The 27,243-nt window shown below is 35.7% G+C and overlaps 1 protein-coding gene across 1 annotated transcript in view; it reads right to left on the bottom strand.

Moving 5' to 3' along the window:
• The window catches only part of spn-E (tudor domain containing 9 protein spindle E), a 421,802-nt gene that overhangs the window by 114,355 nt on the left and 280,204 nt on the right, over positions 1–27,243 (bottom strand). Inside the window, exons 26-27 of the mRNA XM_090376707.1 lie at positions 22,795–22,882; positions 6,783–6,890 (exon numbers count right to left, since the gene is read on the bottom strand). Of these exons, the coding sequence (XP_090232833.1) occupies positions 6,783–6,890; positions 22,795–22,882 (196 nt within the window). The remainder of the gene's footprint in view (positions 1–6,782; positions 6,891–22,794; positions 22,883–27,243) is intronic.

Raw genomic sequence — 27,243 nt, 5'->3', positions numbered from 1 at the left:
CTCTAAATACCACAAATGATTTATTTTTGTCTGGAGTCTGTAAATTGACCTGTAATAATACCACAAAAAAGGCGTTAGGTTGACAAAGATTGATTATGAGATCTCACTGATTAAGAGAGTAAAACAATATAGGATTGCAGGAGTATTTTAATTTTATTTAAAGAAGGTAATGAATGGTGACAAGGATTTTTCATGCATGTGAATACAATATAGGAAAGAATGCATCAGATAGGGCCCGTGCATAATGGACGTGGGAAAATCCTAGATACCCTGTAATTATCAATAAACTTTCCAATCTCATATCAACATTGGGAAGGTATGTACAAGTTCTTACTGTTTGATATAATTTAAAACAGCCAATATAACAATGCTTAATGAAGCAGTATTTCTTTAATAAAATTTAAGAAGTACATGTTTAAGAATTATAGATTTAAGAGATCTTATTTTAACATCAAACATTAAGCAGTTCAAAATCTGTTTATTGCAGAAGATTGTAATGTTACTGCTGTAATACAGAAACCAATGTCTAAACAACTGAGACAGTAGGCTGTCTGAGACAATTGTACACGGGGTTTCTAAAAAGTAAGGTAACACATTTTTTTCTCTCGATGATGTTTAATAATACGAAGTTGAATTACACACCAAGAAATAAGTGATCATGCACTACTTCTCCACAAGGTCTCCAGTTTTATTGATGCACTTATCCCAACGATGGATCAGTTTATCAATATCAGTACTGAAGAAGTTCGTGCCCACATGCAGTAACCAATATTGCACCGCCTGATGATCTTCCTCATCCATGGTGAAATGCTTTCCTGAAAGGTGTTTTTTCATAGGGTCGAACAAATGGAAGTCTGAAGGCACTAACCAAGTCTGGGCTGTAGGGTGGATGTGACAGAGTTTTACAACAATTACGGTGCAACCACTTATCAGTGGTGTGGGCAGTGTGTGGAGTTGCACTGTCTTGCAACAAAATCACGCCGCTTGTCAGGAGTCCTGGTCATTTGCATTGAAAGTTGGCTTTCGGTTTAAAAGTAAAGCTGTGCATTGATTGTTCCTCCCTTCGGCAAGAAATCCACCAACAGAACGCGTTGGCAATCCCAGAACACTGTGCCATGATTTTTCAGATGCTGGGAACAGTTTTGAATTTTCTGCGCACAGGAGATTGTGGATGTTTCCAGGTCATGGAGTCTTGTTTGCTCTCCATAAAGTGATGAAAGTCCTCTCCTTTTTCGCCGTATCACAACAGGTTCTCCAGACACATCCCCATGTGTTTTGCTTTGTCCTCCTCTGACCATTGTCAGGGCACCCAGTGGCAGCACACCTTTCAAAAGCCAAGGCCATCGTGAACAGTCGACTTACTCACGTTCACTATTTGTGCAATTTCACACAGTTTCACTTGGCTGTTTTCAAGAACGATGCCCTTAATGTGCAAAATGTTGTCTTCTGTCTTGCTCGATGAAGGCCCGTCCGCCCGATGTCAATCTTCAATGTCAACATGGCCTGCTTTAAATTCATTACACCAAAAACACATCTGCTTCTTTGTCATCACTTTTCGCCATACACAGCAACCAGTTCACGGTGAATGTCACTAACCAAGTGACATTCCCTTTTGCTTGCAAAAAGCAAATAACTTCACGAACACCTGTTTTGGCCCACACTCGCACGGTAACCGCCATTTTGCAACTGGAATCTGCTGAGGCAACAGTATCGCAACACTGCACTGGCAGTCTTTTTGAACGTTATTAATGTGCCTATCTGTCCACCACATTTCATCTCATTCCTTTTCACCATTATTAAGAAAAAAAAATAATAAAATGTGCTACCTTACTTTTCGGAAACCCATTGTACTTTCCTTTGTATATACAGTAGCAGGCAAAAATTATAAATTTCTGCTCTCTAGAGTGAATAAATAAATGTCCTCTTAAAGTGAATTTTCTTATAAACTGTTAAAATACTGTATTAAATTGATTTATTTATTAAAAAGTTAAGAGAGATGCTCTGTCACCCAAACATGTTCTTATCATGACCAACGTTCCAAGCATTTTCTTAAAAAAAAAAAAAATTATAAAGTAATAATATTAAGAACATGGCTGTTGTGACATTTTGTTGGTTTATGATGTGCTTTAATTAACACATTGCATGATGGAAGTGTTTGACATAAAGTATAAAAGATTCTTAAATGTAATCCTTGCTCAATTCATGGTGCCAGACATGGTTTCTTAGTGTTTACTTGTTTCATAGCTTCTTTGCAGCAATTTTCTGTTCCATAATATGTCAGTAGTTTACTGTAGGGTTTAAATCTGGACTCATCAGAGAAGATTAAAGACTCTCACAGGTTTTTTTTTAATGAAAGCCCAAACACGACAAATATTAGAACCCATAATAATTAGTATATTATGGGTTGAAAGCTGAGAAGACAGAAAATACCAGTTGATATCAGATTTGAATTTCTGTTGAATTTAATTTTCAAGATATACATATGAAGGAAGGTTCCCCCAGAAAGCAGAAGTACAAGGGATAAAGAGAAAAGGTTGGTTCTGTGAGTTGCGTGCTAGAGAGTGAATGAATGCTGACTGGATGTGGCATACATTCAGTGATTTAGAAGAGTGTGGGGGCATGGGGGGGTTAAAAAGCCAGTTCAGAACAGTCCCATGGGGATATTTACAAAAAAAAGCACATGACAAAAACTGAACTTCTATGAGACAGAGTGGAGAGACTATAAGAAATGGATCATTAATTAACCTGACCCTCTTTTGTGGAGTCTAGAAGCTTGAGAGGTTTTGAGAGCACCAAACCAGATGTGGGAACAATACTCCATGGTAGGGCAGTTCTGAGATTTTACCTCATTGAGTACAATGAGGTGGAAAATAGTGTGCTATCACCAGCAAAACTATGGACAGGATTTCCTGTCAATGGAAGAAGATTTTAATACAAAGAGGAAAAGAGTGGGAGAAAGAACTGAACCTTGGGAACACCAGCATTAATAAGTTAGAAGACAGAGAATCATCTAAGATACAGTCAAACAGAAAACTAGATATTCGTTGCAAAAAACAGTTGTCGTGAGATGGAAGCTCATTCAAAAACAGTCAAAAGCCTTAAAATTATCAATAGTAACTGCTTGAATTTTGCCAAACTTTTCCATTAAATTTGTCCATATTTGCATATCATAAACCAATACAAATGGGTCAATGATGGCAGATTCAATATTGGTGCACACTGTTGAGATGGAAAGCTTTGGGACAGTTAGAGATGGCAATTGATGGATTCCCCCATTAGTTTAGAAAGAGCGTGGTAACTACAATGGGACAATAACTGGAAGGGAGGGATTTTTCATCCTTTTTTAGGCACTGGCTGGATGTGGCAAATTTACATACTATCAGTGACATAAGAAAGTGTAAAAACGTAACAGAAACAGGATAAAGCTCGGGCACACTGGTTCTGAGGACAAGTGATGTGCCATCAGGACCAAGCTTTTCTGGCATTAAGACCTAAATTCTTCTATCATCCTTCTGTCAGTAAACCAAACAGAAAACTAAAATGGAGATAATGAGTGGAGTGCACTGCGTATGGTAGGAGGTAGTTTACCAACACTGTCGATAAAAGAGTTAGAAGAAAACAAAGGATTGTCAACTGTCCAACTGGAATGTTCTGTAGCCCAAGTTTTTCCTAATGGATTTAACCAATAAGAACCACTCGTGATAAGCATTTGCCAGACAGTTCTTTGACATCAGTGTGTTTCTCCCACATAGCTTTTAGGTTTCTGGAGCTTGCACAATGATAAAGTTTGTTCTGTGCTGTGGTACTAGCCAGCTTCAGCATTTCCACTGTGACATTTCTTTTTAAGAAATCAACACACAAGACTGATTAAATGAAAATTCTGAAAAATATAGTGACTAGAAAAACTCTCCTTATTGAACTTATTATATTATATCAATAATTACACATTTCTTTCTCAGAGGTAACTGCTTATATGCCATACCTCTGCTGAATAAAAATAAATGGAACAGGCTAGTGGGTGGAAGTCTTATAGACAAGGATAACCAAAACACATCTATTAAACAACCTGCAAATGATGCAATAACATATTAATATTACAGTATGAGAAAATGTCTTCAAATGTCATAATTTAATTGCAGGAAGATACCAGTGAAATAAACTTTAAAGCAAGGAAATGATGCAATTTTTCTACTATATATATCTATGCCCTATATCAGGGGTGGCCAACAAGTTGATCACGGCTTTAATTTCGGTTGATCATGATGAATTTTAAATATATATAAAAAATAGACTAGTCAAAATCTAAATGTTATTATTATGCGTCCCACTGCATATGCTTATTACAAATCCATTGAACCACATGTCTACTTTTGTCTCCACGCAGCTACTAGGCTTGTCTAGTGAAAATTCACACAGCTACGTTGTGGAGAGAATACTGTATGTGTCTAATTCTTATTTAGCTTACTTAATATTAATAACTAGACAGTACTTATACGTTAATTTAATAACCTTTGATGAAAAATGAATACTACGAAAAAGAGTAAAACGCATCATTTTCATCAAGGGTGGGAACTAGAATACTTTTTTGTAATGATAAAAGAAAAATGTTGTTGTTTGATTCACAATTCTTCCATTACTATACCCAAAAAAGGAAATTTAGAAAGGCAACTTCAACGCACTCCATGGTAAATGCCAATCGGATTCAATGATGAGGCAACTTGACGGATTAATCGCATTGTGCCAAAAGGATGATGAATTCCCAGATTTTTTGAGTTACCACTGTATCATCCACCACCAAGCCAGCAAAAGATTAAACACTAAATGTTATGGACATAGCTTTCAAAATTGTGAATTCCATCAGAGGACAATCTCTTCAAAGGAGACTTTTCAGAATGCAACTTGACGAAAATGAACCAGATCCGATATTACACACAGGTGGCTGAATCGGAGTAAGTTTCTATAGAGATTTCGAAATTTGCTGAATAAAATTTTAAAAATTTGTTGATCAAAGGGTGATAATTATCAGCAGCTACAAGATACGGAGTGGTTATGTGATCTGGATTTTTTGCAAGATTTTACCAGTAAATTAAGTGACCTGAATTTGGAATTACAAGGAAAAAATAAAAATGTGGGTGACATGATTAGTAGTATTTCTGCATATAAATATCAATTTTTGGCAATGGTTAAGGATCTCAAAGAAAAAAAATTCGATAAATTTTCGAATATGCAGGATCTTTTTTTTTTTTTTTTTTTTTTTTTTTTGGTAGTTGTTGGCGCATAGGCTTCTGTGGCCATAATGCACCTCCCAAGGTTTTTGCAGTACTTTGATCCAAGCCCGAGGCAGGAATCGAACCCGCGACCTTTGGGTTGCCAGGCAGGCACTTTACCTACCCGGCTGGCCCGGTCGGCTTATGCAGGATCATTTGCAAAAATATCCTGTTTTTTTAATTTAATAGTGTGAAATATGTTTCTGAAATTGAGAAAGTTGTGGATGATTTTGAAGCCAGATTCAGTGATTTTAAAACAATTGAAGACCTTGTTCAATATATTTCTTATCCATTTAACGTCAACTTAGATATGAAACAAATTGCAGAAAAAAAAATCACTGAGATTTTCCACATGGAGAAAATATTACTTGAAAATGAAATTATTACATTGTGAAACGATATCTTCCTAAAAGCCAGATCATCAGAAAAAGACTTTTGGAAATATGTTTGACGGATTCCACCATTAGTTTAGAAAGAGCGTGGTAACTACAATGGGACAATAACTGGAAGGGAGGGATTTTTCATCCTTTTTTAGGCACTGGCTGGATGTGGCAAAAGTATCCAAATATAAAAAAGTAAAAGTATCCGAGAAAAGTATCCAAATGTAAAAAATGTATCGAACTTTTAAATTCCTGTTTTGATTCCACATACCTATGTGAGAATTGGCCTTTTCATATTTGAAACAAACAAAGATGAAGAATTGCTCTACTCTTATGGACTTGCATTGAGAAGATTCTTTACAGTTGGCCTTATCACAGTATATCCCCGATTTTGAAAGCTTGGCAGATGACATGAACACACAAACTTCACATAAATTAAAAATTTAAATACGTATGAATATAAAATAAGAATTCTGAATTGCATTTAATTTTAAAATTTATAAAAACATATTTCCATATGTGTTGATTAACTTTTTTAACCATGTGCAATGAAATTGAGATGGTAGATCACGGCACATTTTGAAGAAAAAAAGTAGATCGCATCACAAATTAAGTTGGCCACCCCTGCCCTATATGATGGTTCAACACCTGCTCAGTTGTTGGACCATCATATGTAAGTGACCATTTACACTTGAAATGTACAGATCCTGTCCAGTTTTCAACTGGAAAATGCTCATAATCTGTGCCTATCTGTAACTAGCTGACCTAATCTCTAATTAAAAAAAAAAACTTTTTTTTTATATAGAAAAAGAGTAAGAGAAATCTCCTTCATGAGAAGTATTAAATCATATCAAATATAACATGAACTAAATATTTCTTTTAGACCTCAAGTCTGCATTCATTCTACCTCTCAAGTAGTGATGGATTATTAAAGAGAAAAGAAAAATGTTTTAAATAATTTTACTTATATATAATTCATGAAAGTTGGAAAGTACTATTTCAAAAGAAAAAAATCTCACTAATTTGGTATACAAAGATTCTTATAAGACAAAATACACTTATCAATAATAAAGTAAAACCTCTCACTTATTACAACCTATTACTCTTATTTAATTATGGAGAATAATGTCCTTACCTGTTCATTGGAATCTTGATAAATTTGAATATCCTGCTCAATAGATGAGAGATTCCTTGTAGTTTCTTCTGTTCTGTACTGTGACCAGAAATGGCCATTCTTCTGAATCTAAGAGGGGGGGGGGGGCAGAGAACAATTTAGGGAAGCAGTTATTTTTATATTTTTCTGGATTAGACAACATGCAAAAAAAGAATGAACAGAATAGAACTGCAAAATAATGTACAAGGGTCATTCAAAAAGCTATTTAGCTTTATTGAGATCATAATCACTTGAAAATCAAGCTTTTACTTGTATGATATTTACTTTTGATGTTTACTTGGATTTCTGAAAAGTAAATAATCACTGGGGAGGCATGTCTGGACTGTAGAGCAAGTGGTTGAATTCCTGGTTTGTTTGTTTGTTTGTTATTTAGTTTTTAGGAGCATTAGCAACTTAAGGCCATATTGCTCCGGGATATGCGGTGGTCATTCCCTGACCTTTCCGCATCCTCCGTATTTGGTGGTGACGGGCTCGAACCCCGGTCTAATCAAGAAGCATGTGCTACGCACTGCTGCTCCTTCCCACCTGGCTACGGAGGCGCCTTGAATTCCTGGAATCTGCAAATCTTTCAACACGCATACAGGATCATTGTGGTGAAAAAGTGACACACAGTGTCAATTTTCCTCTACTCTGTTCCTTTATGGAACCTCAAGTTTTTGAACATGGTAGCATAGGCATCACCAGTGATTTTTTTTTTATGTGGCCTGTAGTCTATCAAAAGGATACCTTCTGTATCCCAAAAAATGGTTGCCAAATCTTCCTAGTGGAGAGTCGATTTCTGCTTTCAAGTGGCAATAACCCATAATGTTTCTATTGCATGGACTACCATTTTGCTTCCAGATCACAGTGATGAGTGTACATTTCACCACCAGTTACAATTCTTGAAAGAAACCCCTTTGATCTACATCATGTGTGTAAAATTCCAAAACAAATTTGAGCTCTGTACTGTTTCTTAAGAGGTAAGCATTCTTGGCATCTGGTGAGAGGTTGATCTTTGATATGATCAGCTCTCACTAGGTGCATAGAGCATGTTTTGTTCATGAAGGTTGGTCAGTACTTGCCCCACAGATATTACATACTCTGACAAGCATAAACACTGTAATAGGTCTGTCTTGCATAATCTTCAATTTTTTGGCACATTCTAAGTCATCTTCTAAGGCTTCTCAATCCATTAGACCCAAACTTTATCTGGTATTCAGAAGGTGCAGCATCAACATATAAAGCTTTCATGATACAGTCATGATAGTATGAATCAGAGCTGTAATGCTCAATACGTTCTACATTGATATTAATATTTGTAAAATAATAAGAGGAGTTTACCTCAATATAGTACGTAGAACACTTCCATATGACACTCCAGAAATTAAAACGAAAAAATCAAACTTACATTAGAGTAAAAAGTAATTAAAAACCGATTTAACACAATTAAAAATCAATTTAACGCAATTAAAAATATTAAAAAGAATCTAACAAAAATATTCAAAATGATTTTCCTTCCTGAAGCTGACAATGCTTTTCGACCGTATGTCATGATCACAGAAATGAAAATTACCGAATAGGGTTGAACATGAAACTTTAATAGTGATTATTTGTCTTCGTGCATGTGCATCCATGAATCAGAGATCAAATACGGCCGACGAACATTAACAGAATTCCAGTGTAAATTATTAAAAAGTTATTCTTTTTAATATTTTTAATTGTGTTAAATTGATTTTTAATTAAGGATTCCTTATATCTGCAAGAGTAATAAAAATTGTTCAGCGGGCTTAACAGCGTTGTACGGCAGGTTGATCAATAATAATTTCCCTATCGCTTACCTGAAATATCATTTCAGGAAAGCGATAAACATAATTACAACAATTTGTTTTCTGAACCTATTGTTTTAATATAATTTTCAATATAATCGTTATATTTAGTGCCATGTATATATGTAAATAGGATACACTTTGCATTCTTGGTGTCTTACGGCGTAGAAAACTTGTACCCACCGGCTTGCAAATTACAGTGTCTCATTTTTTTTTTTTTTTTTTTTTTTTTTAACATATATAGTTAAATTCATTTAAATTTATTTAAGTTCACGCTGAGATAACATGCAAATTCAGCTCAGAGTCCTACTATAGGAACGGGTTTGCGATCCTGGGCATACCTGAGCCACAACTTATATCTTGTAATGTCTTTAAACTGTCCTACACTCTTTACTTTTATTTCTCCGAAATTATTAGGGCAATCCGAGGACGTAGGAGAAACTATTTCTTATCAATACCACTATTTTTCGCCTTTATGGAGTTCAGGTTCTATTATTCCTACTCCTTTAGTTTTTCTTCTTACTATCTGCATGTTTCTCTATGCGTTAATTTAATTATTTATTTTTACCGTATCCATCACATAGGGGGCACCACATTATTTTGACGACTATTACATTATGTCCTAGATACGGTCAATATGTAGTATGTATTATATATTTAATCTTATTGTAATCATTAAATTACGTTCTCTGTCGGGTCAACGATGATTAATATTTGCTTACATTTATATTTTACTTATATTTCTTACCTTTGATTCTAATATTTCTAAATTTTTTTAACTTTTATTATCTTCTTTCGATTTATTTATATTCGATTTACATCCGGCCTATTCTGGTTTATATTTGGTTAGATTTAAATTACTTAGCATATATTGATCATCACAGAAACAGAGAACTTCTTGTCGTTTTTTGCCTTCATTCTGGGTGGTTGGCCCCAGTTGAAGTCATCTAGATTGTCGGTAAAAAGCGATAATATATATATATATATATATATATATATATATATAATTTTTTTTTGCGTTTTCTTATATCCCTGATGGTATTATTATTGGATTGATTTACTTATTCTAATGGTTCTTTATATTATCCTTAATATTATAGACATTATGGGTGTATTGCATGATTGCTTGCAACTGCATTGACTCATAAATATTATTTACATATTAGTTACAGTTATTGTCGTTTTAACTTTCTTTCTTTATTTTTTATCAATAATTATAAATACACACACACACACACACACACACACACACACACACACACACACACACACACACACACACACACACACACACACAGACTCTCGATTTACAGGGATTGGATTAACCGGGACACTACAAGACTCGAAATTTTAAAAAAATAATCAACCAGAAATCATAAAATTCAAGTAATAACTAGAATAGGTATAAACAGATATTTTGCAAAATAAGCGACAAGAAATGGCATTATAAGTCATCACTGGGAGATTAATGTGCCTATTATCTTGCAACCTCTGCTGTCTTCACACCCGCCGCTCAAAAAAAAAGAGAGAGAGAGAGAGAGACCAAATGTTTAGTTTGATTTAGTACGTCGCGTCGATTGCTGTGTTCCGTCACACTGCAAAAAGACAAATTTTGTTTCGTTATTTATGTCAGGGATGTTGAAATTTTTTTTATAGTAAATATATTTTTTGTTTAGAAATTACAAAAATGGGTAAATGCAAAGGAGTTGTGCTTTCAGTTAAACAAAGACTTGAAATTATTCAAAAGTTTGAAAACAGTGCATCTGTTAAATCTCTAATGAACCATTATAATAATGTTGGTGACCAAACCATACGCGACATCGTAAAAAATAAAGGGAAGTATCATATCGGACACACAAGTAGTACATGGTAAGTTTTTTATCTATTGCCATATTTTTTACATAGGTTGCTGAATATTTTTCGATACAGTAAGTCCACAACTTACGCAACTACAGATTTACGTAAATTTGTTTTCACTCAATTTTTTTTATTTTTTATTTTTAGGACTGTAAAATTTAAAACAACAAAAAAAAATAAGTAATCAATAACGACAATCATGGCACACACAAATTGCACAAGTGATATTGGAGTAACAAGCAAAAAAAATAGGAAAACAAGAGAAGATTCTTACAATTATTTACGGTTTTTTTTTTTTAAATGACTGAAGATTTCAGTGAAGGGGACACACACTTCACCATAATAACGTAAAAAGCCAGAGAATCCAGCTATTGGTATTATCGAAAATGTAATGAGATCAAGTTTACTACCTGTTTATAACAGATTGCGCTAACAGAAACGCCTAATAAACTGGGAAGTGCATATTGTTTTTATTGACCTCCAGAAATGTGCTTTAGTAAAATGTGAGCTCGCACGGGGTGATAATAGTGAGTTTGCCTTAACCCTGTGAAGTTCTTTAAAGAAAATTTCATTTTGACCATTATCATGGTGCCAACTAATAGAATAAGTGACAGCGGTACTAGTACATCTACCAACAAAAGGAAAGCGATCGATTTAGATCAGAAAATTAAACTAATAAGAATGTATGAAAATGGTCAAACATTAACAAGTATCGCACTGAATTCAGCTTTGTCAATAATAATAATATAGTAGCAATATGTTACTAGTCATTCCTGAGTTACGTAAAACTTGACGAAGTAAGAAGTTCTGGAGCATATCTCTTACGTATGTTGGGGACGTCTGTATTTTTGGATTGATCGGGAAATCGATTATCCGGGATTTGTTTATTACCATCTATCCCGGAAAATCGAACATCTACTGTGTGTGTGTATATGTATGCATGTGTGTGTGTGTGTGTGTGTGTGTGTATATATATATAAAGAATATTTATATTCAAGGGTAGCACACATTAAACACTCCTTGTATGTTGTTATGTTCCAACTTTGGAGCATAACAACATACAAGGAGTGTTCAATGAAAGTCTTAAGGCTGCTAATGGCTAAAGTTAGCCACAATCTTACTCGTAAATAGTAACACACAAAATTTCATAACCAAACAAATGTCCTTGTCCCACACATTAATTAAAACAATCAAAGCATACCTTAGTTCTGAAACAGTTGTATTTTATACTCATTTCAAAGTGGTTGAAGAGCAGGAAGGACTTTTGTGGCTTTAAGATAAAATTTTTGTCCAGTACAACTGAATAAAAGTTATGCAGTTTTCAGTGCCTCGATATCTAATAAAGGGCAAAACAGCTGAATTTTTTTTTTATCAGTATAATGAGTTGAAAGCACAGTTGTAAGTGGAGGATAAATCTGAAATGCAAAATTGACAACAGAAAAAAAGAACACTGCGGGTTTCATTTAGTTACCACAGTGGTCCATATAGTTTAGAAAAACAGAACACAAGTTGAGCTCACCAAGGACGAGATGATGCAACTGGCAGAAGATTAGATTTTACTGTTTGAATAATCACTGAGTTATAAAATTTTTTCATTAATTTAATTTTACATATTCATGTACAGTAAAATGCAGACCGATATAAAAATGCATTGAGTACTGGACAGCCAACTCTGGTTGTCCAGCACGCAATGCATTTTCCCGTTCAATGCTGATGGGTTTCTTCCTCTTGCTCAGATTACAAACCTGAGGTGGGGGGGCATAGATTCAAATTGAAGAAAGACAATTGTAGAATAGATGTGCAGAAGTTTGCCTTTAGCCAGCAGGTAGATGATTGCTGGAACATACTTCTATCTCTTGTTGTGGAAGTTGATAGCTTAAATAAATTTAAGGCTGAGTTAGACAGGCACTTAGAGTGAATGGATGGGTGAAAAGAGAGGGTGTTTTTTTTTTTTTTTTGTTGATGCTACATAAGCTTGCTTGCATTGTTATAACAAGCTGTTATAACAATGTTACCGCATCCGGGGTAGCCGATGCGCCAGCACTGGGGACCCAGGGTGCTGGTGTGAAGTGGATCACTGGCCACAGCAATAAGCTTACTACGCCGAAAAGGACAATTAACATTGGCGAATGGAATGTTCGAACGGGGCACCACGTTGGACAAAAGGAAATCATTGCCCAAGAACTACTTAGGTGCAAGATATCAATCGCGGCATTATCCGAATTAAGGCTCACCGGGTCTGGAACGATGATCATCCAACCACCAGCACCTAATGAAGCGGTTATGCTATTCTACTCTGGTGGTGAGAAACGAGAAGCAGGAGTGGGCTTTATGGTCGATGCTCAGGCCACCAGTAGTGTGATCGCTTTCCAACCAATATCGGACCGCCTGGCAGTCCTTACTGTCAAGGGCACCATCAAGACCCATATTATCTCCGCCTATGCGCCAACTGAGACTAGCCTGGACCCGACCAAGAATGACTTCTACAACCAGCTCCAACATACGCTGGATTCAATTCCGCAGACAGAAGTGATCATCCTCGCAGGGGACTTTAATGCCCATATTGGCGTGGACAGATCTGGTTGGGAAACAACAATGGGCAAGTTTGGCCATGGGAAGATCAATGACAACGGCTTACGTTTGTTGTCCTTTGCCGCATCTAACGACCTGATCATTGGAAACAGCCATTTCCAGCACCCTCAAAAACATCAACTTACATGGCGAAATCCATCTGGCAAGGACTCAGCAATCCTGGACTACATTTTGATCAATGCCAGATTTCGCTCATCACTCATGGACGTTCGTGCCATGAGGGGACCTGATTGCGGATCTGATCACTACCTCATCCGGGCTAAGGTGCAGCTCAAATTACGGCATGCAAAAAGATCATCTCGGTCAGCCAAGCTGGACTGGAGGCAGCTAATGAATGCTGCCAACAAACAGGCATATCAGATCGCCCTATCCAACCGCTTCGAGATGCTGGCCGTGCCCGAGGATATAAATGAAGAAGAAAAGCAGATCTCTGATGCCATCCTGGAATGTGCCAAGCCCCTATGTCCACCTGCCCGACGTCGAACGCAACCATGGATATCAGACGAGTGCCTCGACCTCGTGGACAAACGGAAACAGGCAAAGTTGGTCGACTTTGAACGGTACCGGCAGCTAAACCGAGAAGTCCGACAAAGAATGACAGCAGAAAGAGAAGCATACTGGAACCAAGTGGCAGACGATCTTGAAGTGGCGGCATCCAAAAACGAGTATCGCACTCTCTACCGCACCCTCAGATGTCTGAGTGGAAAGACCAAATTGACTAGTGACAACATCAAGAATGCTGATGGGACCTTCGTGCGATCACCATCCGAACGCCTGCAACGGTGGAGTGAATTCTTCAAAGCTTTGTATAATCACGACCCACCTCAGGGACCGCCAGCAACAGCACTCTCGATCGACCCCCCTGAGGTCTCCATGGTCGATGTTGAGCCTACAGTAGAAGAAGTGAAAGCAGCCATACAATCCCTGAAGAATGGCAGGGCACCAGGAGTGGACCAAGTCACCACAGAAGCGATCAAAGCCGGGGGAGATGTACTGCTTCGCCAACTACACTCACTCCTCAAAACCATCTGGTGCACTGAACAAATTCCGTTAACATGGAGGAAAGCCATTATCGTACCGATCCACAAGAAAGGTGATAACCGGGACTGCAAGAACTACCGTGGCATCAGCCTCCTTTCCATCATCGGAAAGGTCTTTATGAAGGTCATCCAGTCAAGACTGCAAAAACATCGCGAGCAAACCAGTCGAGAAGAACAGGCAGGATTTAGACCTGGGCGAGGATGCTGTGATCAAATCTTTGCCATTCGTCAGCTGATGGAGGAGAGGATCCGGTGTGGACAGCGAACCGTCATTGTTTTCATTGACTTTAAGTCTGCTTTCGACTGTGTCCACCGGCCTGCCTTATGGAAACTACTAGAGGTTGAATATGTACCTCGAAAAGTCATCACACTCCTCCAAACTGCATACAACGGTTTAACCAGCCAGGTGCGCATCCAGAACGATTTATCTGAGGAATTTACCATCCAAACTGGAGTCCGCCAAGGGGATGTAGCCTCCCCGTTGCTTTTCAACATCGTGGTCGACGCCATTATGAGGCAAGCATTCAGAAACAGACAGGGCATACAATATGACAAGGATCACTATGTGACTGACCTGATGTTTGCTGATGATAGTGCTATCCTTGCCGGTAACGACGCTGAAGCCACGGACATCCTCTACGACATTGCCCGCATTGCCCGGCCATACGGTTTGAAGATCAATGCTGGTAAGACAAAGGCCCTGACAACAGATGGGTCGCAAGCCACCATCTATCTCGAAGGCGTCCAGATCGAGCAAGTGCAGGACTTTAAATACCTTGGGTCGCTGGTCCAGGAGAAGAAAGTTGCATCCACCATGGAAATCCACAGCAGAATTGGACAGGCGGCCACTGCGTTCGCCTCGCTCAAATGGTGTCTGTGGAAGAGGACCAACATTTCCACAAAGACTAAAATCCGACTCTTCCGGACTTTGATTCTGCCCATTCTTCTTTACGGATCGGAAACATGGATTTGTCTCAAATTAGATTTGAACAAACTTGAGGTATTCCAAATGCGATGACTGCGGCAGATCTTGGGCATCTCTCTTCGCGACCGCATCACTAATGATACCATCCGTGCCAGATGCCAACAGCAACCAACCATTGCTGACCAAATCCAGAAGCGAAGGCTCAGATGGTTTGGCCACGTATGTAGAATGGGCACGAACAGAATACCATCCAAACTCCTTTGGAGACAACGACCCACCCAATGGAGCATCCAACGGACTGCGCCTAGGAAAACGTGGGCCAAGCAAGTGGAAGATGACTTGAAGAGCCGACGTCTCGACCTTAACCAGGCCAGGACTGAAGCCATGGATCGTAAGGTATGGAAGAACATCACAGAGCAAGTCCGAAACCCTGCGGCACCTACAGCAGCATACTGGTTGCGTGGCCAACTGCCTCCCCCAGCTGCCAGCTAAGGACCAAAGAAGAAGAAGAAGAAGAAGCTTGCTTTTTTGCATCGTATGCCTCAACTAATGCTAACTCAGTGAACTTCGGGAACATCATTTTTGCATAAATTAGAGATCTCGTGTACTTCTATAACAGATCAGCAAGTAATTTCTCCTGTTCAGCAAAAATTCCAGAAAGGTTATGGTTTAAGTATGATGTCTAGCAGGTAGCAGATGGGCCTAATCTAGCACTTACACTGTCCAGTCAAAGCATTATGATGCTTACCTAATAGTGAGTATATTCTCCTCTTGCTACCAGTACTGACACACACTGCGAGACACTACCTTTGCAAGGCCTCCAAACATTGCAAGAAGTATGTTACATACCATGTCTCTAAGATTGAGCCCCGTATATCTGCAGTAATCCAGTGAAGGATCCAAACACTAGATCTTTCAATCCGCGTAACTCCAGAGACACTATAGCAGGGTTGGCCAACAAGTCGATCGCGATCTACCGTCTATTGCGGCCTTAATTTCGGTCGATCGTGATGAATTTTAAATATATATAAAAAATAGACTAGTCAAAATCTAAATGTTGTTATTATTATTATGCGCCCCACTGCATATGCTTATTACAAATCCATTGAACCATGTGTCTACTCTTGTCTCCACGCAGCTGCTAGGCTTGTCTAGTGAAAATTCACGCAGTTACATTGTGGAGAGCATAGTACATATGTGTTGAATTCTTATTTAGCTTACTTAATATTAATATGGACAGTACTTATACGTTATTTAAAATGAATACTGCGAAAAGAGTAAAACATATCATTTTCATCAAGAGTGGGAACTAGAATACTTTTTTTGTAATGATAAAAGAAAAATGTTTGATTTGCAATGCTTTGCGGCTATACCCCAAAAAGGAAATTTAGAAAGGCACTTCAATGCACTCAATGGTAAATACCAATTGGATTTTCTGCCTAATAGTGACCTTAGAAAAAATAAATTAAAAGAACTTATTCAGATTATTGGCACAACAAAATTTCTTCATGACAGCTAATTTACAATCTAAAGCAGTAACTGTAGCATCATTTAAAGTGAGGAGTCATCTTGCAAAAAAATGCAAACCATTTTCTGATGGTCAATTCGTCAAAGACACATTTTTAGAAATAACTGATTCTCTTTTTGAAAATTTTAAGAACAAAAATGAAATTAAAAGTGCTCTTCAAGATCTACAATTATTCTGAAATACTGTGATGTGACACATCGAAAAAATGGGTAAAAATGTGAGTCACCAATCAAGTGCTCATATTGCTAATTGTGTGTTCTTTTCTTTACAACTGGATGAATCTACAGATGTCAGTGATACAGCTCAATTGTTTGTTTTTATTCATATGGTTTTTGATGAAACTGCCACTAGAGAAGAACTGCTGGGTATGGTTTCATTAAAAGAAAGAACTAGAGTTCTTGATATAATTAACGCATTCAAAAATTTTATTGATAAAATCAAATTACCAATCTTTAAGTTCGTATCAATGCCAACGGATGGAGCCAAAGCAATGATGGGGCATCTTAACAGAATCGTTGCACTGAGCCAAAAGGATGATGAATTCCCAGATTTTTTGAGTTACCACTGTATCATCCACCAACAAGTGTTAGCCAGCAAAAGATTAAATACTAAAACTGTTATGGACATAGCTTTCAAAATCATGAATTCCACCAGAGGACAATCTCTTCAAAGGAGACTTTTCAAAATGCAACTTGTTGAAAATTAACCAGATCTGATATTACATACAGATGTGAGGTGGCTGAGTTGGAGTAAGTTTCTACAGAGATTTCGAAATTTGCTGAATGAAATTAAAAAATCTGTTGATCAAAGAGTGATGATTATCAGCAGCTACAAGATACGGAGTAGTTGTGTGATCTGGATTTTTTGCAAGATTTTACCAGTAAATAAAGTGATCTGAATTTGTAATTGCAAGGAAAAAATAAAAATGTAGGTGTCATGATTAGTAATATTTCTGCCTATAAATATAAATTTTTGGCAATGGCTGAGGATCTCAAAAAAAAAAAAAAAAAAATCCGATCATTTTGCAAATATGCAAGATCATTTGCAAAAATATCCTCTTTTTGAATTTAATAGTGAGAAATATGTTTTTGAAATTGAAAAAGTTGTGGATGATTCTGAAACCAGATTCAGTGATTTTAAAACAATTGAAGACATTGTTCAATATATTTCTTATCCATTTAATGTCGACTTAGATAAGAAATAAATTGCAGGAAAAAAAATCTCAGCGAGTTTTTTTCCTGCAATTTGTTTCGTATCTAATTTGTTTCAGATTTTTCACATGGAGAATATATTACTTGAATATTTTCAATGAAAATTTTGCGATGAAATTATTATTACACTGCAAAACGATATCTTCCTAAAATCCAGATCATCAGAAGAAGACTTTTGGAAATGTTTGCCGAGAAAAGTACCCAAATATAAAAAAATGCAGTGAACTTTTATATTCCTGTTTTGGTTCCACATATCTATGTGAGTTGGCCTTTTCGTATTTGAAACAAGCAAAGACAAAGAATCGCTCTACTCCTACTGACTTGCATACAGAAGATTCTTTACGGTTGGCCTTATCACAGTATATCCCCGATTTTGAAAGCTTGGCAGATGACATGAAAACACAAACTTAACATAAATTAAAAATTTAAATACGCATGAATTTAAGATAAAAATTCTGAATTGTATTTAATTTTAAAATTTATAAACAACATTTTTCAATATGTGTCGATTAACTTTTTTTAACCATGTGCAATAAAATTCTTGAGATGGTAGATTGCGGCACATTTTGAAGAAAAAAAGTAGATCGCATCACAAATTAAGTTGGCCACCACTGCTTTATAGGATTCATATCTGGCAATGTATTCAGGGAACCCCTTTTGGACAATACTGTAACATAGCAGGCCACATTATCCTGCTAGAACACAACATACCTGCATCATCTGGGAAGAAGACAGCCACAATGGAGAGGTGGTTTTAAGCATTCACAGTGTGGGCTAGGGATATGGGGGCTCCAAGAGTCTCACAGGAAAACATCTCCCATACCAAAACACTGTTACCAACTGCCTGTTTCTGTTGGATCAGGACATCAGAATGATTCCTCTCTACGGTTTTCACAGCATCCTCCATCTACTGCCCACACAGCATTGAGGAAGCTTGAATATGTGATCACAGATAATGTTATCACTTTTATGAAGTCCCAATCACATGTTCAAATATATAGAAAAAAATGTTTATTGTAATCATATCAATATTTATTGTTTCAGTTTATATTATCACAGTTTAAATATACATGCAGTGGAAGTGATTATGTAACATCGTGATTTGTTCTTGAACTGCAACATGTTTGTTTGTTATTTGGTTTTTCGGAGCATTAGCAACTAAGGCCATATTGCTCTAGGATATGCGGTGGTCATTCCCTGACCTTTGCACATTTGGTGGTCACAGGCTCGAACCCCGGTCTAATCAAGAAGCATGTGCTACGCACTGCTGCTCCTGCCCACCTGGCTACGGAGGCACCACTGCAACATGTATGTGACTAGTTACTGATTTTGATATGCACTAGTTTGATATGCACAAGACTGTTAGTGTCATAGCTCTGAAGTATTGTATCTGTACTCCTACCAATCTAACACTAGAGTATTAACTTGTAATGCTTAATTTTAACATTTTTTTTTTTTAATGGTTTGTATGGATTTCCAGAAACATGAGAATTTCATTTTTTAACAAATTTCTCAAAAAAAATGGTGGAGAATCAAATTAAAAGTATTTAATATTTCTTGATTTTAACATTTTCTTTCTGTCCACTTCCATGTTTTCACAAACATGGAATTGTTCTTGAACTGCAACATGTTTGTTTGTTATTTGGTTTTTCGGAGCATTAGCAACTAAGGCCATATTGCTCTGGGATATGCGGTGGTCATTCCCTGACCTTTGCGCATCCTCCATATTTGGTGGTCACAGGCTCGAACCCCGGTCTAATCAAGAAGCATGTGCTACACTGCTGCTCCTGCCCACCTGGCTACGGAGGCACCACTGCAACATGTGTGTGACTAGTTACTGATTTTGATATGCACTAGTTTGATATGCACAAGACTGTTAGTGTCATAGCTCTGAAGTATTGTATCTGTACTCCTACCAATCTAACACTAGAGTATTAACTTGTAATGCTTAATTCTAACATTTTTTTTTTTTTTTTTTTTAATGGTTTGTATGGATTTCCAGAAACATGAGAATTTCATTTTTTAACAAATTTCTCAAAAAAAATGGTGGAGAATCAAATTAAAAGTATTTAATATTTCTTGATTTTAACATTTTCTTTCTGTCCATTTCCATGTTTTCACAAAAACATGTTTCCACTCTGCATCAATAAACAGCACTGAACAGCTTCTTGTTTCATCAATTATTGTTATCAATTAAGCTCTTCCCCTGAAATGATCCCAAAAAAAATCATATAAGATCCACCATATAAGAAATGCAAAAGGCTCAATGGATATGTATTTTTTTTGGACTAGAAGACCTTTTTTTTTTTTTTCTCTCTCCCTGAAAACATACAGAGGGAGATATCCTGCAATATTAACTTAGTGGTGGTGGCACCAAAAATGCAGCAAAAATAGTTACAGATTATCTGATAGATGTCCAGATTTCATTTTAATTTGTGGAACATGTTTCTGGCCTTTTTTTGAATTCAGGATTTTTTGAATTAAACACTGCCCATATTTCATCTTTTCTCAATGGATTGCAGTACTCATTGTAGGTACTTTTTTTTTTTTTTTAAGTCTTACAAAAAAAATGCTGTGTTTACACCTTTTATTTTCAAAAAAATATATGAAATAATTCTGTTGCAACTTACAAAAAATGTTTAAGACATAGAAACATTAATCTCTTATTCTCTACCATTTTTCATTTTAAAATACCATTAAGTGCATGAAATTTCAAGCACGTGCATATATTTCTGATTATTATGTATATAAATATTATTAAAAATTTTTCAATAAATCATATTATATATATTCAGTATTACTAATTACTTCTGTTTTCAGGTTTATTTCACACAATTTATTTCAAATTTAGTGTGCTTCAGAGCATTCAAAATTTGAAACTATGTATCCTGCTTCCCACAGCACAATGCACATCCAAAGAGAATCAGGTTTCATATCATTTTTACTCTGTGAAAACTACAGTTAATCTTTCAAAAACATCTAGGATAAGAATGTAGATGTTTATTAAACTAGTGGGAGAAGAAAAGGAAGTAACCTAAAACATTAAACAAGCACAGCATCAGCACTTGTCCAGTATCACACTAATCTTCAAGCAAAAAGCCAAATATTTCCAAAAGATGATAGCAGGCAAGCTTAGATTCTCAGTTGACCCCAGGGGCTCACATCTGGTGAGTATGGGCTTGACACACCCAGAGTCCTGAGCTGGATATCATCATTCTTCTCTTTCATGGCGATTTCCTTCTAGTTCATTCTCTCTCTCTCTCTCTCTCTCAAGGTAATTCAGATTTTTTTTTTTTTTTTTTTTTGGCTGGTGCAGCATAAGCCTCAGGCTTCCTTGCACCATATAACTAATGATAATAATAACAATGTGCAATTTCTATATGAAATCCGTAAAAAAAAAAAAATCACTGCAGAAATTGTGGTAAAAGTTTGAATACATTTAGAAAGGTATAAAAAAATTCAGATTTTTAATCAATGATTAATGCAGGCACATTATTTTAGAGTCACCTGTCACATTATGAGCCATTGCAGCCAAATTAAAATGATACAAACTTTTCATTCAGAATCAGTCAACTTCAGTCATCAAGTGTCCCATTACAAAGGGAAAAAGATTTTCACATTTTTCACCTCATTACTGGTGAGTTTGGCATGGTTTTATGCACTGTATGATTCGGAACAGAGGTAGGTCTGGTGAAGAATCATCTTTTTTGATTCTTTTTGGTTGAGATAATTCATGCTCAAAATGTGAACTTATAGGCACTATATTCATTGAGATTAAGGGATCCATGTTTGCTCCTTTTTTCCCTGAGTATTGGATTTATATTCAGGTTACCAAGCCCCAACACAACATGAAGGCAGGAGCATTGCTGCCAGCAACCAAGCGATAAGAGGTTAGTGTGTTAATGAAGTTAGTTATATATACAAGAAGAAAGGTGTCTTCCCTTTCTTGATAGGAAGCTTATTTATTTATTTGGAAGAAATCAAAAATAAAATAACTCTGTAAATTAAAATACTACAATATCTCTTTATAGTAAATACTAATATAATATCTCTTTATAGTAAATACTAATATAATATCTCTTTATAGTAAATACTAATATAATATCTCTTTATAGTAAAATATTATAATCAGCTGATCGGAGAGAGAAGACCCTTTTAAATTTTTTTGGAAATCACTATGATCACTTGCTTGGCACTCAAGGCCTCAGAATGATGACTATTAACGTTTAAAACAGTGATATAATCATCTTATAAGTGATGAGCACTGAAGCTGCTGATGTAAATTTTTCAAATAGTCAAGTGCTTACAATTTTTGAAATTCTAATTAATTTATTAATTTGCCCCGTTGTTTTTAGGATCTTATTTTGTATTGGGTGATAATTTTATTGGGATTTTGCAGGACAAGGGTTTTTATTTCAATCATTCCACTACTTTTAAGTTATGCATTTATTTATTTTGTAAAAAGAGCAAAGAGGCTGCAATATTTATTTTACTACTTTTCTTATTTTTAATAACTTTTTATACTCAATAAATACTTAACCATTAATACTGGATTAAGAAAAACAACAATTGAAAATATTTATATATGGCCATGTTGTACACTTGCTACTAAACTGTGGGTAACCTATTAATAGCAGAATGAACAATGCTTAAAGTAAAATTGGCCAGTGCAAGAAATTTTAAGAAAATTTAAAAGACAGAGAGAGAGAAAGACAAAAAAAAAAAAAAAAAAAAAAAACAATTGCTTGTTTATAAACAGGAAAAGACTTTTAAATATGCCTGAATTTTTTTTTTAGTTACATTACTTCTAATATAACAATATTCAGTACCATATAATTGCATTTTGCTAAAATGCTTAAGAAATAATTTAATCACAAGCCACACAAATAAGAATTCAATGAATTATTTCTACACACACACACATTTTTTTTCTCCATATTCAAAGATAAAACATCTTTCGATATTCATTTCTAAAAAAAAATTACTCAGTTTTATATTTTTTAAAAAAATCTTACCGTCATAATATTAATGTTAATAGTTAGAGTCCTAATACTTGGCAAAGGAACTCGATTCAATGGAGTGTCAGAAATGTGGACAATAACTCTGCAAAAAAAAGTATATTTTTAAACTATGTAATTAATAAAGAAATAGTGTAATAAAAAAAAAATTTAAAAAAGAAACACAATGTATTCAATAAACCAAGGAGTAATTTTTTTTTTTTAATTTTCTCTAGTGATAACAACAATGTTTTAGTATTAGTATTTCCCATCATCAAAAAAGAGCTCATTCAGTTCCATTTTAAAGTTTACCAAACTCTCCACTCTGATTACATTTGTAAGCAATTTATTCTATCATTCTACAACATACTGCTCACAGGTGAACTTCAAACAATACAGCTCTTTGTTAATCCCTGATTGTTGTTGTTATTTGGTTTTTAGGAGCATTAGCAACTAAGGCCATATTGCTCCGGGATATGCGGTGGTCATTCTCTGACCTTTCCGTATCCTCCGTATTTGGTGGTGATGGGCTCGAACCCCGGTCTAATCAAGAAGTGTGTGTGTGCTACGCACTGCTGCTCCTTCCCACCTGGCTAAGGAGGCGCCTGTTAATCCCCGAGATTTTATATTTGTTCCCTTAATAACTTTCTCTTCCTCATACATAAAGGTGTTGCTGGTCTACTCCAGGGTCTCCTAGTAAATCTAGCGTACTCAACTTGGGATTATTAAAAGTTACTAGTAGAGCATGATGCTACATTTTTCTTCATAATCAAAATTAAACATTCCTGTTAAAGACCAAAGTTTATATATATATATATATATATATATATATATAAAAAATCAGGTAAAGTTAAGTTCCACATGCAGCAGTAAAACCTTCTGGAAAAGAGTACAAAGGTAACTGTTTTGTAAACATCAAAGATTTGACTTGTTTTTCTCTATAAGTAGTAAATTAATGTTTTGTAATGATGCTAATAAACATTTGAAGAATTTGGGGCTACAACAGAAACTGGTTGAATTGCATATGATCATAAACTCAAAAATATGGTCGAAGACAGCACTTCTATATGATGAAACCATTTACCTGTCTATCCCATTAACAAGCATTTTCCATATATGACAGAGAGTAAAAAAATGTGGAGCTCCTAAAATCTCGAAACTTTATTAGACAGTTGGACAGACAACTTGAGTGGTCGAGACGCGCTAATTTTCTTAAAATCTGACAAATGCTAATAATTTAATGTAATTTTTCCTTGTAGATGATCTGCAATTTCTATTGTGAATTACTGTGTCTGAGAATTACTGTGCTCAGACTAGTTTGGAAGAGAGTGGGACAATTTCTTCCCATGCAAGGATTTAGGACAAAAGCTGGCTTTTTCCTTCGTCCCATACCATATAATTGCAATTTCAACACCTTCTGAATTACACCTCACCCAGATGCAGCCGTTCCTGAAGAAAACCCCAGGTAAGAGCATATAATATTCCTAAAAATCTAATATTCCTTTAAAAATTTCCAAAAATAGCCTATACTACCCTTTTCAAAAAAATCCACAAAGTTTATTTTAAATCCAAAATGAGATCGCAGATCATCCACAAGGAAAAATTACAATAAATTATTAGCATTTGTCTGATTTTACGAAAATTAGCAGGTCATGACCACTAAAGTTGCCTGTCCAAACATTTTCCATATGAAAGACTGCTAAGAAAATATGCAGGTGCAATTTAAAAATATTGGCTATGATAAATACTTGTGGAAGTGAGCTGAGAGTAATAGCACTTCTTGAGATGCAGCTAAGCTATATAAAATACTGCTGCTTTTTGCAGCATCCAAGTGTCGACAACCAAGAAATAGACAGGCATTATTTTAAGATTTTTTCCTCCCCTTTAATGAAATCCCAATGTTAGAAAGCTTGATATTGCAGCTTGTAATTTTTCCAGGAAATAAAACATGTGAGGGAAGACTGTTCAAGAGAACAGAAGTAGAAAGTATAAATGATGAAAGGTTGATTCTGCGAGTTTGGAAATGGATGGTGAATGAATGTTTACTGTGTTCAGACTAATTTGGAAGTGAGTGGGAGAATTACAGATGCCAATTCAAAGCAGTGCCATGGAAGTGTCTATAGAAAAGGCATGCAACAGAAACTGAACATCTATGAGAAAAAGCCTTTGATAGGTGATGGATCATTAATTAGCCTGACTGCCCACCTCTGAACAGACTAGGCCTGAAAGAGGTTTTGGAGCCACCAGCAATACAGGAAGAATATACCATGGTATGGTGCATTTCAGATTTATAGAGAGCAAGTAGTTTTTAGAAGAAAAGTAACACTGCAAGAAAAAAAAAGAAACACCAGTGTTTTTTTTTTTTTTTTTTTTTGTTTTTGTTTTTTTAATGAAAAGGAAGCATTAATCAATATTTCTGATGTGCTTATGCCAACAGAAATTAGAAGGCATGGTAATCCCTAATACAGATATGTGATCTTGTCTAGAAATGAGTGTCATCAAAGACAAGTAGTAGCCTCTTTTCTGTGAGAAATAAGACAGGGTTTAGTTTTAGAAGGAACGAAGTTAAGTTTACTTCACCCCACTGAAGAATTACCTTGACATTGACAGCGAGGGAATTGGTGATGGATGTTTGAAAAGTTGAAGCTGACTGTGGAGTGCAAAGTTTTTCAAACTGGAAATTAAAATATGCCATGTTATCATCAGAAAAACTATGGATGGGATATCTGGTCAGTGGAAAATCATTAATATACAAGAGGAAAAGAGTGGAAGAAAGAAAAGAACCTTGTGGAACATCAGCATTAATTGGTTGGTTGATTGATTAGGGATTTATTTGGCACATCAGCATCTGTGGCCATAGTGCACCAATCAGCATTAGTAGAAAAGTTAGAAGACAGAGTTAAAGAAGTTACCATCATCTGCAGTGAGCGTTAACAGAAAAAATTGAGTACCTAATTAAAAAAACTGTTCAACAGGCAATAAGATGGGAACTTATATAGAAGACCTTTAGGCCAAACACCATTAAAAGCCTTAGAAATGTCAAGGGCAACTACTTGAGTTCCAAAAATGATTAACATAAATCAACGTACCACCAACACATTGACACTAACAGAAATCATACTGGCAATCATTGATCAGATGGAAGGTTTCAAAACAGTATAAGGGTTGGCAGCTAATGGATTTCTCCATTCCTTTGCAATGGGGCAAGAACTGGAAGGGAGAGATTTGTCACCCTTTCTGGGAACTGGCTCGATATAGAAAATTTCCAAGCAGAGGAAAAAAAACATGTAGAGATATACTATCAGGATCCAGAGCTATCTTGGCATTTAGGTTGTTCAGAATTCTCTGACATCCTTCTGTCAGAAGTCATTGTCAATACAAGAGTTAATAAAAAAGTAGGATGCTAGTAAGTTGATTTTATCTTTAGCTGAGAATACAACATAACTATCAGTAACAGAGTGGAAGTAGAGAGGCATAGAAGTTACAGCCAATAGCTTTGGCAAGAGACCAGAATGCTCAATTATCATTTGGAAAAGATGAGTTTTATAGTCAGCCTGTTCAAAACCAAAACGTTTGGATTGATTAATATCTGTTTTACAACTGTTTCAAGCCTTAGTATCAGCAAAAAATGAAGCTGGAGATTTGGATACATAACATGATATGCTAAATTGTTACCTTGAACAGGCTCAGCACATTTAGTGGAAAAGCAATATTTAGATGAAGAATGAGATTTCAGGGTAGAATGCAGAATAAAAGATATCTATATAGCTGCCACTTTTGACTCTCAAAAAACTGGAGGTCCAGTAATTGTGAGCAAGAGGAGAAAATAGATTTTTTAGGTCAAAACAAGACATTTTTGGACCAAAATAGGCAGAAAAAAAAAAAAAAAAACTATATAAAAATACAGACATATAATTGTTTACCAGTACAGTATGCTTTCAATCATTAGCATAAGGATTTTTTGTCAGTAGATTTCTGTTAGACATCAAGTGATTGCTTCAAGAAAGACCCTGTTGCAGAATCTGTCTCCTCAGAAATGATGAATCACAGTGTCTGAAGACCATTATTATAAAAAAAGAAAATGTTCATGACCTGGCTGTCATGAGCATTTTCAAAGTTTCAACAGAAAATGCTCATGACAGCATAAAGAGATCTGAACTCAGTTTTTGTTTTTGTCACCTGACTGAATATTCTCTTACAATCAGCAGTGCTATGAGCACTGATAAAATGCCAAGTATGACTTGTCTTGGGATATTTTGTCATATTTTAAGCTTCCTTTTCCTAACTGTTTTAAACTCTCCAAGACTTTAGCAGAAGAAATGCCTATAAATAAATCAGAATCATTCTTGACTTAGTCTGCTATGCTATTCAACTTCCAAAATTGAAGTGGAATATTTAAAAACTGTTGTTAAAATAAATTTGCACATAATATTTTTCAACATATCTAGGAGTAATAACTTGAGTACA

The sequence above is a fragment of the Mastigoproctus giganteus genome, chromosome 6 (genome assembly GCF_048544385.1).
Source record: "Mastigoproctus giganteus isolate SK-2022 chromosome 6, ASM4854438v1, whole genome shotgun sequence".
Taxonomy (NCBI): domain Eukaryota; kingdom Metazoa; phylum Arthropoda; class Arachnida; order Uropygi; family Thelyphonidae; genus Mastigoproctus; species Mastigoproctus giganteus.
The sequence above is the reverse complement of the archived record's forward strand: the minus strand, read 5'-3'. Positions and strand labels throughout refer to the sequence as shown.